This window comes from Lissotriton helveticus, chromosome 3_1 (genome assembly GCF_964261635.1).
Source record: "Lissotriton helveticus chromosome 3_1, aLisHel1.1, whole genome shotgun sequence".
In the NCBI taxonomy this organism is placed as follows: Eukaryota; Metazoa; Chordata; class Amphibia; order Caudata; family Salamandridae; genus Lissotriton; species Lissotriton helveticus.
In genome coordinates, this window is record NC_136061.1 from 296,108,231 (window position 1) to 296,120,679 (window position 12,449).

Below are 12,449 nucleotides of genomic sequence, written 5' to 3' on the forward strand. Positions count from 1 at the left end.
GTGTCCAGTCACTCAAACTGGAGCATTTTGTCTTAATGGTGGCAATTACAGTTGACGGCTGGGGAAAAATAATACATTCCTCTAGATAGGTCTTTGTGACATTTGGAGGGAGCAACATCAGGAAGAAACAGAATATTTTTTTTTCTTGTGGGCTTAAGACATTCTACAATTGATTATATACTAGTAAGAAACACCCAGGGGTACCAGTTGCATTATTCTTCAATATTGGTTTGATCTACCTTTCAGATCATGCACTATTGAATTCAATGTATATAATGTTTCTAGGAATGTGGGGAGAGGAGTACTCCACGCCTCATTATCAAGTGACCCAGTCTTGAAGGAACAAATATGGACACATATCAATACTTAGTTCCAGGAAAACGATAAAGGGGAAGTATTGTTGACTTTTTGGGATGTCTTTAAGGCAGTCCTCCATAGTGACTGCATTGTATTAAAAGCAAAGGTACAGAAGCAACAGCCCTTTCAAGAAAGCCAATAAAAACAGGACTTTCGTTTTCAACAGAACAGTTAGAGAGGCACATTCTTGAGGATGGTGAAATACACAGGACATAATTCGTCCGGGACCCACAAAGATTGCGGACGGCATTTTATTAATGTTCTTCAGTCCCCATCTGCAAGAGATGCTACAGGAATACAAAGCTGTTTGAGGTTTTAAAGTAAATGTATTTAAACCGGAGATATTAAACCTCACCCTTCCCCCACACTGATGTAGATACATTGAGCGGATGTAGCCAGCTGTGTTGGACCTCATGGTCAATGAAGTACTTCTAAGTTATGATCAGTGTTCCCACTAACCTTCGCGCCTGTGCGCCCACGCACCTTTAAGGCACCGAGCGCGCAGTGTCCCCTGTGAAGCGTGCACACGTTCTTGCCGACCGCCCGCTTTTAAAACGCGAGCGGCGAAAAACAGCAATTTACTGGGGGCCTGAGGCCTTTGTGAAAGGATTCCTGTTAATCACAGCGCCCGTCATGCGCTGCAATTAACAAGAATATTATCACAATGGCCCACAATCAGCACCCAGCCACGTTCTATTTACAAAAGAAATGAAGCAAGTCTGAAAGCACAACTTGTAAAGCACACATTGTGCTTTTGGACTTGCTGCATGTCTTTTCTCAATAGAGAGGCTGCGGGTTGATTGTGGGCATTTGTGAAAGTATTCCTGTTAATTACAACGCATGACGGGTGCTGTGATTAATAGGAATACTTTGACAAATGCCCACATAATTCACATGCAACGTAACATCCATTTTAAATCACAGCACAGTGCCCTGTAAACACAACATGAGCACACATTTGAAAATAAACATAGCGCTCCACACTAGCATAATGAGTGCCTGAACAGACAGCACGCTCTACAATCAGAGTGCGTGCTGAAGATCTGGCACTATGTGACATCATCTGTCCTCCTATGCCTGGAAACAAAACAGGATAAAACTTAAACAACCTTTCATGGGAAAAATGCTCAGGAAAGCACAGAATCGTCAAAGCACTTTGGCCTTTTCTTATTGGGGGACTCCACTGGGTTCAGACCAGGGAGTGCATTGAAGGCTCTCGCACTAACACTTACGTTTTGTTGGTTTGCATTCGAACATGAGTTTTTCTCAGCTAGGGTTTTGAGGTGGGGGCGTAAGAAGATGCATCACCTAGTGGGGTGTGTGAAAGAAGAGCTCCTTCTATGGCCCCCAGCACTTGCCTTGAGGGCAGGCTAGTGCCTCGAAGGCAGAGCTGTCACAGGTAGCGCTATAGCGCTCCAGGGGCCCTGCAAACAGTGGAAGTGCACAGGAGACGTGTCTTCACCCCCTGACACTTGTCCCCCGTGCCCCCCCTCCACAATCTGGGGTGGGGGGGATTGAATCCCAATACTTCCTATACCCATGGCTGCCAGAATAGGTGACCAGCTGCAGAGATCTCTTTTATGTATTCATTCACATAGCTGCCAAGGTGTCAGATTGCTGTGTGTGACATTTTCCTAATTTTAGTGCATTAATGAGTGACATTTCAACAACACTTTTGTGCGAGCAAAATCAAGCAATGATGAGCAGGGAAACCTATAAATATCAGAAATGTGTGCAACAAGAAACTCCTTAAGATCTAGAAACTGCTGTAACCTAATCAACTTGTAAAAGAAATATCTAACAATGATATTAAAACTTGAACTTCGACCTTAGCAGGAACATTCCTAATTTTCATTTTTTATACTTCCCACATCTCTCAGTCACAGTGCTGCAGCTGGGAATATGGAGCCATTGGCCTTCGCTGTCTCTTGGTGTCCATCGCCCTGCTTGGCTGCAGACAGCAGCTGGGAATTGGGATACATCCTCCCCCCAAAGCCATCAGGAGAGGGAAGCTAATAAGGTCCGTCCTCCCTAGAAGAGGTCTTTCATCCCTCATATCTATTAATCGTTCCACCCTTTAAGCCTTTCATCCAGCGTTCATTTCACCTGTCTATTCATGCTCCCATCCATCTGTCTTTTCATCTAATCCATCCATCCTTCCTTTACCATTCCATCGATCCATCCTTTCACCCACCTTTTATCAATCACCCAGCCTTTCACCCTTCCATCTAGGTTTCCATCCATCTATCCAAAGATTCATCCTTCAATCCATTCTTACGTGCACCCGCCCATGCAAATATAACGTTACTCTTCCATCTCTCAAACCTTTCACCTTTATATCCATCCTTTTATTGACCTCTCCTTGTCGCAGTTTCTTCCTTCTTTTCATATTTCCTATTTTTTATTCTTCCTTTCTGCCCTCCCTTTATCTTTCCCTCTTTTCCTCATTCTTTCTCCATCTGTTATGGTTTCTACCCCGTATTTAGAAAAGAAATACAGCAAGTTTGTAGATAGTGCGAACTCAACCCAAAAGTATTGGAGCACTTTACATGATTTATTATTATATTTTTTTGTATACATGGGGAGATTACTTGATTTGCCCAGGATCACAGGATTTTAGGCTGACCCGAGACTAAAAACCAATGCCCTAAATCGACAGCTCGAGCATTAGCCACAACCCCAACCACAAGAGCGGAAGCATTTTCAATATTATATACAACTTGTTGCAAAAAACAACCATTGACAAAGCCAATAGTCTTGGCTTCTTGTAGGTGCAATGTTACTTGTATTATATATCTGGATGCAATGACCGAAGCCTCAAAATATCAGTAGGGTGGCACAATATGCAATGCACACATTTTTAGCGTAATTGCTTTTACGCCACACCCTAATTGCATCAGTTATGCCCCTTTGAAAGATCACCGAGTATTTTCATCCCACTCAAAGCTCTGGTCTACACACACAGTCAGGTTCTTGGCGTACATAGCCTTGGCTGCAGCGCACACAGACCTTACTCTGCCGCACACAGAGGAAAATAATTAAAGGGAACATTGGTTATGATTACCCCAACCTTGGAGACTCCAGGCAAATTTCCATCCTCTTGTTGCTGCATTAAAAGGAGATTTACCCGGAAGGCAGTTACTTTATTTCCTGGCTAGGCAGAGTAAACTCTGTATGACTTTACTTTTAAAAGTGCTATGTATTTTTTAAGCAATACCAATACATTTCTCAGACATTTTGCAGATTTCAAGAGGGCACTGATTAAACTCATAAAACTCAGATGTGGGGGCTGGGAAGGGCATAGGGTTTTCTATAACATGATGTGCCAGCCTAGAGATAGGGGCAGGCTAGTGTTACCTGACGTGAAGTCTTATTCTTGGGCAGTACAGTTAAGGGTGGAATTCTATAGTGCAAGAGAACATCTGGGTTCACATGAACAGGGCAGTGGTAGTCCCCCCCTTATATAGAACTCTAAGGGAGATCATCCTAAAATGCATACCTTAGCACACAAACATCAATGCTACTCTGGGACAAGATGAAAAATTGACTACCTATCCCTCCTCACATACGCCAATCCATTAAAATCAGTCATTTACACCAGCCTTACAACCAGGTCCCTTCTCAACCTGGCAAGGAGGGTGACACTTGCATCAGATTTATTTTATACTAGCAAGATCAAGCCCTTTAAGGAGTGCAAGAAAGATTTTAAAGGAGCAGGAAGGAAAAGATTCCTTTATACACATCTGTGTCACTAGGTGTAAGCTGGGTGGAATGACTCCACTATCAGAAGTTTCAACTCCTTTGAGAAGTCTGTACAACAGACAACTGGGGTTCAAAGGAAGTGATTTTGCAATTATACACTCTTGATCTAGGTGAAATCACAGTCTTATCACACAGACAAGGGTGGCAAGATAGAACAGGCATGTCACACTCAGATACACAATGGATGACTATATGGAAAGATTTACACCTTAATGTACACAGTGTTTTAGACAAAGAAGCACATTATGAATTGCTTTTGAGCTGGTATCGCTACCCAGTTGCATAGTTTCCTCAGAACATTTTGAGATGCCCTACCCACGAGGCATCTCCACAGTGATGTTAGACCACAGACCTTGCACCACCAATTCAGAGCAAATAGAGTAATTTCTGGAATTTTGAGAGGCAGCTGAAATTGCAATAGCGCCCCACTGGAAGAAGATAGATCCCTCACCTCATGTCACTTCACGATATACCAGTTAATGGAACCTAATGGCAATAGAGAAATTATACAATATGATGGAAACAAAATTTGGATTTTGGCATGGTTTGGGAATGTTGATGTTCATCTTTAACCAAGATCCCTTCTGCAGTGAACCCATCCAGATTTAAAGCTTTTAAATTCTTTACGCTTTGAAACCAAACCTGGGAAAGCTAGCGATTTTTTCAGACTGAAGCGAAAAGACTCGAAATAGGTTTGGAGAGATTTAGAGTTTGCTCTTGTTTGTGTTTTATGAACAGCAATTAACAATGATCTGCAGGGCGTGGGGTGGGTTGGAGATGGGTTAAATATTTCTTTCATAACTGTTTTCACGCCATATACGAAGTTAAATGTGTCAGACAGGGAACAATGTAAGGGATTAGATTTGACTGGATGAGATAAGAACTTTGGCAATGTTCCTGTTTAGTAATGCTTGACTTCTATCCCTATGTAAGATTTGTATAGATGACTGAATGAAAGATTGGGTGTTAAAAAAAATCTCCTAGGTGTGTTGCAGGAGGGAGCCTATCACAGAGTATCACATGCTCACCTTCATAAGGACAACAAAAATGATATTGCTATCAACACTAGAACACTATATTAAAAGCAAATTGACAACCCATCCTGAAAAGTAAGAGCACAAAAAGGATAAGATCATCTCTGCTACCATCCACTTACAAACCTGAGAAAAGAGCATTCAGTTGACATCCATAAAAGAGAACATCTGGTGGTGAGCCATGACTTGAATCGCTCTGCACGATCCCTCGGACAACAACTACCGAGCAGTAAGCAGTAAAACCATAACCGTAAAAGAGACGAAATGTGTCATTGGCAAGGATACTTCAGCAACTAAAGAGAAGAGAATACAGCCCAAAGCCCTCCTAACTGGAAAGGGGTTGATAACAAAATTGTTTTGTAATGTATTTTAACGTTCACCAATTACTGTAGGTCAGTACCTGAAGCAACTGAACAAGCATGACAGCCATTTACAAGCTCACAGGCACATAGTTATACAATCTAAAAGGACAGATAACAGAATGAGAATCAAAGAAAAAAATCTCATGTGAAGATTTATTATTCTGTAGCGAACTGGGTTAGCACTAAGATGTGGCAAATGCCACTGCTAAATGTTACATTACTTAACTTGGCAGTACAAACAAGTTTTAAAGCACATACCTCAGGGTTAAGAAGATGTGTATGAACTACAGCACGTTTAATGTCATACAGGTCAGTGAAGTGTTCCAGGGCACGCTGCAGCAGGCCAGCCTTCTCACACAGCTGGGCAATATGAGCACGGTCATAGTGCGTGAACATCTGATTTCCCAAAATGGCATCTGCTACCTGAAATAAAAGCAGCAAAACAATTTTTTACAGCACACGTCATTTTCAAGTTATTCAACCCCTACACTGCTAGGAACAAGATATTCTTGCCTTCAGCACCATTGGAGCTGGCTATGCGGAGGGTGAGACCATCTCATCCTTCAAGTATTTACAGAAGGTACCTACGGCTCACTAAAGTATGGTATTTGAGGAGAAACAGCTTCTCCATAACATCTGAAAATAGTGCTGAAAGTTGTCAAGATCAGAATAATTATTTGCATCTCAAAATTAGTATTTATAAAGCACACATAACTGGGATGCAAATGAGTGCATTGCATCAATGGGGGAGGTATTGTGAAGAGCTGAAATCGCTTAAATTAAAACGTCTATTTACATTGTGCAATTTTTACATTACGGCAATTTACAACTGGAAAAAGATTAATTGACTTGAAGACAAGCACACAACTTTTGGTCAAGTGATAAATAGAATCAGAATACAAGTATAAAGGATAACTTTGCTATTAGACCACATCCCCTCCTCCAATAAACTGAAGATCCAAATGGGTCTATGCCCATGAAATTTGGTATGAAAATGTTCACATTATAAGCGAACAGCATACACCAACTTGCACAGTACAATTACAAGGCCTGTATCAAAAGTAATCAACGTACCTGAGGAGCATGCATGAGGTTCATCTCAAGCAAGCGTGTTTGCAGCGGGCCCTCTGAGGGCCTATTATTTTTCAAAGCATCCAACAAAAAGGCAGTGCACTGCTGAATGAGGTTGTACTCCATGAATACATCAACAATCTGAAAAAACAAAGAATGTCCATTTTAGAAAGCCACTACACTACTTATTACACTGTCAACCAGTGAAGATGACAGCAGCCATTTGGGACAATATTCTGGTAATACTAAAATCTAAAAAAAAAAAAGGCCTTAGGAGAGGGGGTGTGAGGAGTAAGGAATCATAATATGCTTGTGTATGTTAAGTTGATATTTTCGTAGAGTGCCACACATGTCAACAGATTTCTTTCATAGTGGTTCTGTGGGCAGAGGATGCGTTATTAGGCTATTTTTGTTGGACCTTCAGAAGAGGTGTATTCATGACACTTCTGAAATCCCAATGAAGTTTGCAAAAAAATTGAGACTGGACAGACAAACTTTGCTAAATCAGACACCATGGTTTGTCATTTACAAATCTCTGGGTGACAATATAAAAGAATAATTAAACCCAAACACTGTCTTAGGTTTATCTCATGCACTGAAAGACTGCATCCAGATTTCTGGCCTTTCTATATTCATATGCTTCTAGTTCAGTGAGCCCCAGGAGCATGGATAACCAAAACAGCGCATTTATATTACTCTATTTGTCTGGTTCAGAGTTTTTTACAAATGGTTTTTAACTTGCATTCTATGCTACCTATTTCTAGTCTCCAAACTCTCCTGTCAAGATCTTCCTCCCCTATTCACACCATTTTCCACAAGTTAAAGTCTAGCAGATTCCACAAATAGCAAGCCTCGCAAAAACAATATCCACCTCATGGTTCTCAAACTAGGACTCTTTCAGCACCATGAGATTCTTCCAGACACTGCAGCACCTTCTAGCACAGCACAACTAAAGCACAACACAGAGGGTAACTGCTGCAAGTGCATTATAAAGACCCAAATGTGAATGTGGTTTACTGCTACAGATAAGACCATCATTTCACCTTTAACACCTAGTTAAGCTAATTTCAGATGGATTACAGAATGACTATTCAGCAATGACATTTAGTCAACAAATACATTTCAAGAGGAAAAGGTTTTCTAGTCAGAAATATAGTATACAATACATAAAATCCACAGATGTAAAGTGCCAATGGTATCAAATAATTATTTCTAGCTCTGCAAGCTTAAGCATATATCTCCCATTCCATTGTTGGAATGATTTACTTCTGTACGACTGCATGTTCTTGCAACACTATGAAGTGGGCAGTAAAGGATGGAGTAGGGAACATTACTTGTGTCATGGTGCATACCTTCTGTGTTGTGATGCACAACCATTATGCCTTATCACTTCTATGGCACTCAAGACTGCTGTACACTATGCATATAAAAACTGGTGAATTATGGTGGATTCAGGAGATGGGACACTGCAGAGCGATTAGCATAAACAAACAGGATCTCTCTTTAAAGTGCAGTAGCCAGAGAACCTGAAAGGGGTGTCTGTTATGGCTATCCTACAGGGAAAACAGCACAAAGGAAGGCTGAGAATGTGCCAGCAGGTCCTTGGCAACAAACAACCTCTTAGTGAATGTGAGATCACATAAGGTCCAAGTGTTAACATTTTTTATATGGAAGTAGATTGGGATGTTTAATGATCTTAATTTGTTTTATTTGTGATAGTCTAGAGCCAGTTTTTTGTGATGATCCAACTTCTAGCTAAGGGGAGGTATGGCAATGGACTCTTATAATTTCGCAACACCTAGAAAACAGCCATTTAGCTTCAAAAACAGTGAACATACACTTTTCAAAGTATCTGTATTCATACACATCAAATCAGTTGACAGAATTAAGTTTAATGTCGAATAAAGTACGCATGCATTGATCACATAGGAGGATAAAAAAGAAAAAAGTTCTCTATTACTTGTGTGATATCAGCCAGGGGCTCTTCATCCTGAACCAACATCTGAGCAAACTGCTGCCCTTGATCTGGGCTGATTCTCATCACATTCCTGAGCAGGAAAATCCAGTCTGGCGTGTATCCCACCTACAGAACAAGAGAAGTGGTTTAAAAAGACAGCACGCAAAGTACCACAAGCAAACATCACGAGTCAGGAAAAACATTCTATGAAAAAACTTTAACTTAGTATTCACCTATTTATGCACATTTAAGCAATTTGCATTTAGGATTGGACTAGTCACAAGCAAGTAATATGCACAAACCGTACTAGGTCAGAATTAGAGCTCCTGGGTTAATGCTATATATTTTTTTTAACATTTCCATTTTAATTTATCCAGGTTTATGTTATGTTATTGTTATTTGTTGTGCGCACAGCTACTCCAGCTAAGGAGCGTCCTGGCGCATTTGACAAGGTAAGGCATAACACAACAGGTGCTAACAGAAAACTAAAAGGGGGCAACTATAACAGAAAGGTTTTTATGGCTTTCTGGAAAGCCGTGAGGTCCTCCAGCAGGCGGATTTCAACCAGAAGAGAGTTCCAAGTTAGTGCAGCTTTAACGCTGAAGGAACGTCCCCCCACGCGGCAAAGCCTGTATCTAGGAACTACAGCAAAGGCCTGGCCTAGGGAACGGAGAGTGCGTGTTGGGACATAGAAAGAAAGCTGGACATAATTTCAGGGCCTATGCCTCTCAGAATCTTAAAGGTCAAACAAAGGACCTTAAAAAGGATACGCTTCCTCACTGGAAGCCAGTGTAAGGAGCGAAGGACACTTGACACCGAGCAAAATCTGGGCAGGCCAACAATCGCTCTGGCCGCAGCATTTTGTACCCGTTGCAGGCGGGTAAGCTCAGCCTGATTAGCCCCAACCAGGAGAGAGCTAGCGTAATCCAGTCGAGAGATGATAGTGGCCTGGATTACCAGCTGCCTGGTTGGGGCATCAAAATATTTGAGGACTGGTCTTAAGCCTCTCAGCAGGCCAAAACAACAGGCAGCTGTTTTTTTGGTGTGTCCTACAAAGGTAAGGCCAGCGTCCAACCAGACTCCCAGATTTTTTAACTCTGACACCGGCGTCGGGGTTGGTCCCAACTCTTGTGGCCACCATTGGTCACCCCATAGTTCCACTCCCCTTCCGACAATCATAACTTCTGTCTTAGTGACATTGAGCTGGAGACAGTTCCCCGTCAACCAGCTAGCCACCGCCTTCAGTCCATCCTGAAACCTGGGGGCATCTTGTTCCGCATCCCCGCTGAGAGTAACCGCCAGCTGAGTGTCGTCGGCATATGAGACCAAAGTTAGGCCCCACTGCCTGGCGACCACAGCCAGCGGTCTCACGTACAGATTGAACAACGTGGGCCTCAGCGAGGATCCCTGCGGAACCCCCATGGCCAATGGCTGGAAATTGGACTTGAAGGGAGGGATGGCAACACAGAAGGAACGATTGCTGAGGAAGGAGCGGAACCACTGTAGCGCCTGGCCCCCGACACCAATCTCCTCGAGCCGACACAGAAGGATATCGTGAGAGACCGTGTCAAAGGCAGCGCTGAGGTCTAACAATATCAGCGCCGCCGTCTGACCGGCATCCAGCACCGCCCGTAGATGCTCTACCATCACGAGGAGAGCAGTCTCCGTGCTGTGACCAGCACGGAAACCATTCTGTGTGGGATCAAGGGCGTTGGTCCGGGCGAGATGTTCTGATAGGGCCAAGCTGACATGAGCCTCCGTTATCTTCGCCGGCCAGGGTAACAGTGAAATGGGACGATAACTTTCGGGCTTCAATGGGTCCAAGGAGGGCTTCTTGATGATTGGGGACACAACCGCCTGCTTCCACTTAGTTGGAACCACACCCGACTCCAGTGAGAGGTTGACTAGGGAGCGTACGACTGAGCGTCCCATAAAGGCCTGGTCTCTAAAAAGAGCAGGTCTTACTGGATCCGATGGAGAGCCAGATTTAACTTGCAAAGCAAGTTTGTCAAACCCCTCCAGAGAAAGAGGGGGAAATGAAAGCAGGGTAGTATGACATAGTGCCCCGTTGGAACTTCCCAGGCCGATCCCTATGCTGGGGAATGCTCGATAGATAGCTTGGACTTTTCCCAGAAAGTAAGAAGCAAGGGATTCGCAGTGGGAGATGGAACCCACAGTCACAGAAGAAGTCCGCTTTGCCAAAAGATCTTTCACGGCCTTGAAGATGGTCTTCGACGGGTTTGAGCTGTTGCGAATTTCTGCAGCATAAAATGCCGCACGGGCTCGACAGATGGCTTGGTGATAGATCTTGACGGAAGCAGCATACGCAGCTTTTAAATCAGCCTCATACGTCTTCCGCCATGCTCTCTCTGCCCGTCTACAGGCTCCCTTCAAGGCACGTAAGGCGCTGTCATACCAGGGACTCGACTCTCTAGTACTGATTTTACTCGATACGATGGGAATCAGAGTGTCCAGAGCCCTGGTAATCCAAGAGCAAAAGTGGTCATAGCCCTCTTCCACGCCATTCAGTGGGTCCAGCGGATCTTCAACTAGAAGGCGATGAAAGTCTTCTAGCCTGAGTTTGTTCCAGAGTCTCCTGGATACCCGTCTGCCCGAAGGGATGGAATTGGTCACAGGTATGGGACATTGAATGGTCACCAGGGAATGGTCGGTCCACGCTAATGGAGAAATAGATATGATTTTAGTCTCCGGCAGATTAGTAAAAAAGGGGTCGAGGATATGTCCCCCCATATGGGTAGGCTGAGAAACCAGCTGGGAGAGCTGAAAGGCCTCTAAGTCAGCAGAGATGTTGCGTACCGTCAAGTTGGAAGGAGTATCAAAATGTAGCTTCAAATCACCCAAGATGGAATAGTTGGCACAATCTATAACAAGTGTGCCAACAGCATCGGGGAATGAATTTCTGAACACCACATCGCTGCCCGGCGGACGATACACAACCATCCCAGAGAACGTAAACTGAGGACTGACTGAGATCTTAAAAGATGCACTTTCACACCCGGCAATGTTAAGGCCGCTCCACACGCAGGAAAAACAGGACCTCACTATGAGAGCTATACCACCGCCTCTAGAAGATCTATTGAGAGTAAACATCAAATAGTCAGGGGGGCATGCTAGATTGGCAATAGCCGCATCCGCATCCTGGAGCCAGGTTTCAGTGATGGCAAAGACATCGGGGGCTTCATCCTCGATTAGATCGTGGATGTCTTGATGGTGTCTCAATGCTGATCTAACATTCAGGTTTAGAAACCGCAGAAAGGGCGGAGGGCCCTTAATACGGTGGGCAACTAACGAACCCTTCCGGAGGATGGGCCCCAGAGGGTCAAGCACCCAACCGTTGCAGCGGCAACGGTACGGGCCATAGAGCGGGTGAACAGGCGGGAGGCTACACCTCTGACTAACCTGTCCGATGGAATATAGACTTTCTCTAGAGTATGTCAGCATCGTGGCTCGAAGACAGATGTCTCACCTGCCACAGTCCTCCTACCCGCAGCGTCCCGCACGGCCTAAGCGCGGACGGGCGCAGACGGGCAGGACTCTGGCACGACTCCGGCCACGCGAAGGCGCGCCCGCTACGCGGTCCCGCTACGCTGGGGGAGGAGCTTTAAGTAGGCGTTCCTCGCTGGCTACTGCGCACTAAAGCGCAGGTAGCTGATGGTGACTACAGCAAACACTCACCCCACTCAAAGATGGCGCCCAAAACCGGCAGCCCACCCCAGAACCGGACCCGCTCAAGCGGCGGTGAGCAACCGATTATTGTGCAGGTGAGGGGATAAAAGCAAGGGTAAACAAATAAAAATAAAGCAAATAGAATAACAGGCTTGGCTAAAAATCGCTAGAATGCGCGGAAATGTGCGCGCAGCGCTCCAGCAGCGGTACGCTCCTTGT

At 44.2% G+C, this 12,449-nt stretch overlaps 1 protein-coding gene across 1 annotated transcript in view; it reads right to left on the reverse strand.

Moving 5' to 3' along the window:
* CLTC (clathrin heavy chain) overlaps nt 1-12,449 on the reverse strand; it is a 987,367-nt gene that overhangs the window by 589,896 nt on the left and 385,022 nt on the right. Inside the window, exons 10-12 of the mRNA XM_078679837.1 lie at nt 8,547-8,669; nt 6,590-6,727; nt 5,774-5,938 (exon numbers count right to left, since the gene is read on the reverse strand). Coding sequence (XP_078535963.1) covers nt 5,774-5,938; nt 6,590-6,727; nt 8,547-8,669 — 426 coding nt within the window. The remainder of the gene's footprint in view (nt 1-5,773; nt 5,939-6,589; nt 6,728-8,546; nt 8,670-12,449) is intronic.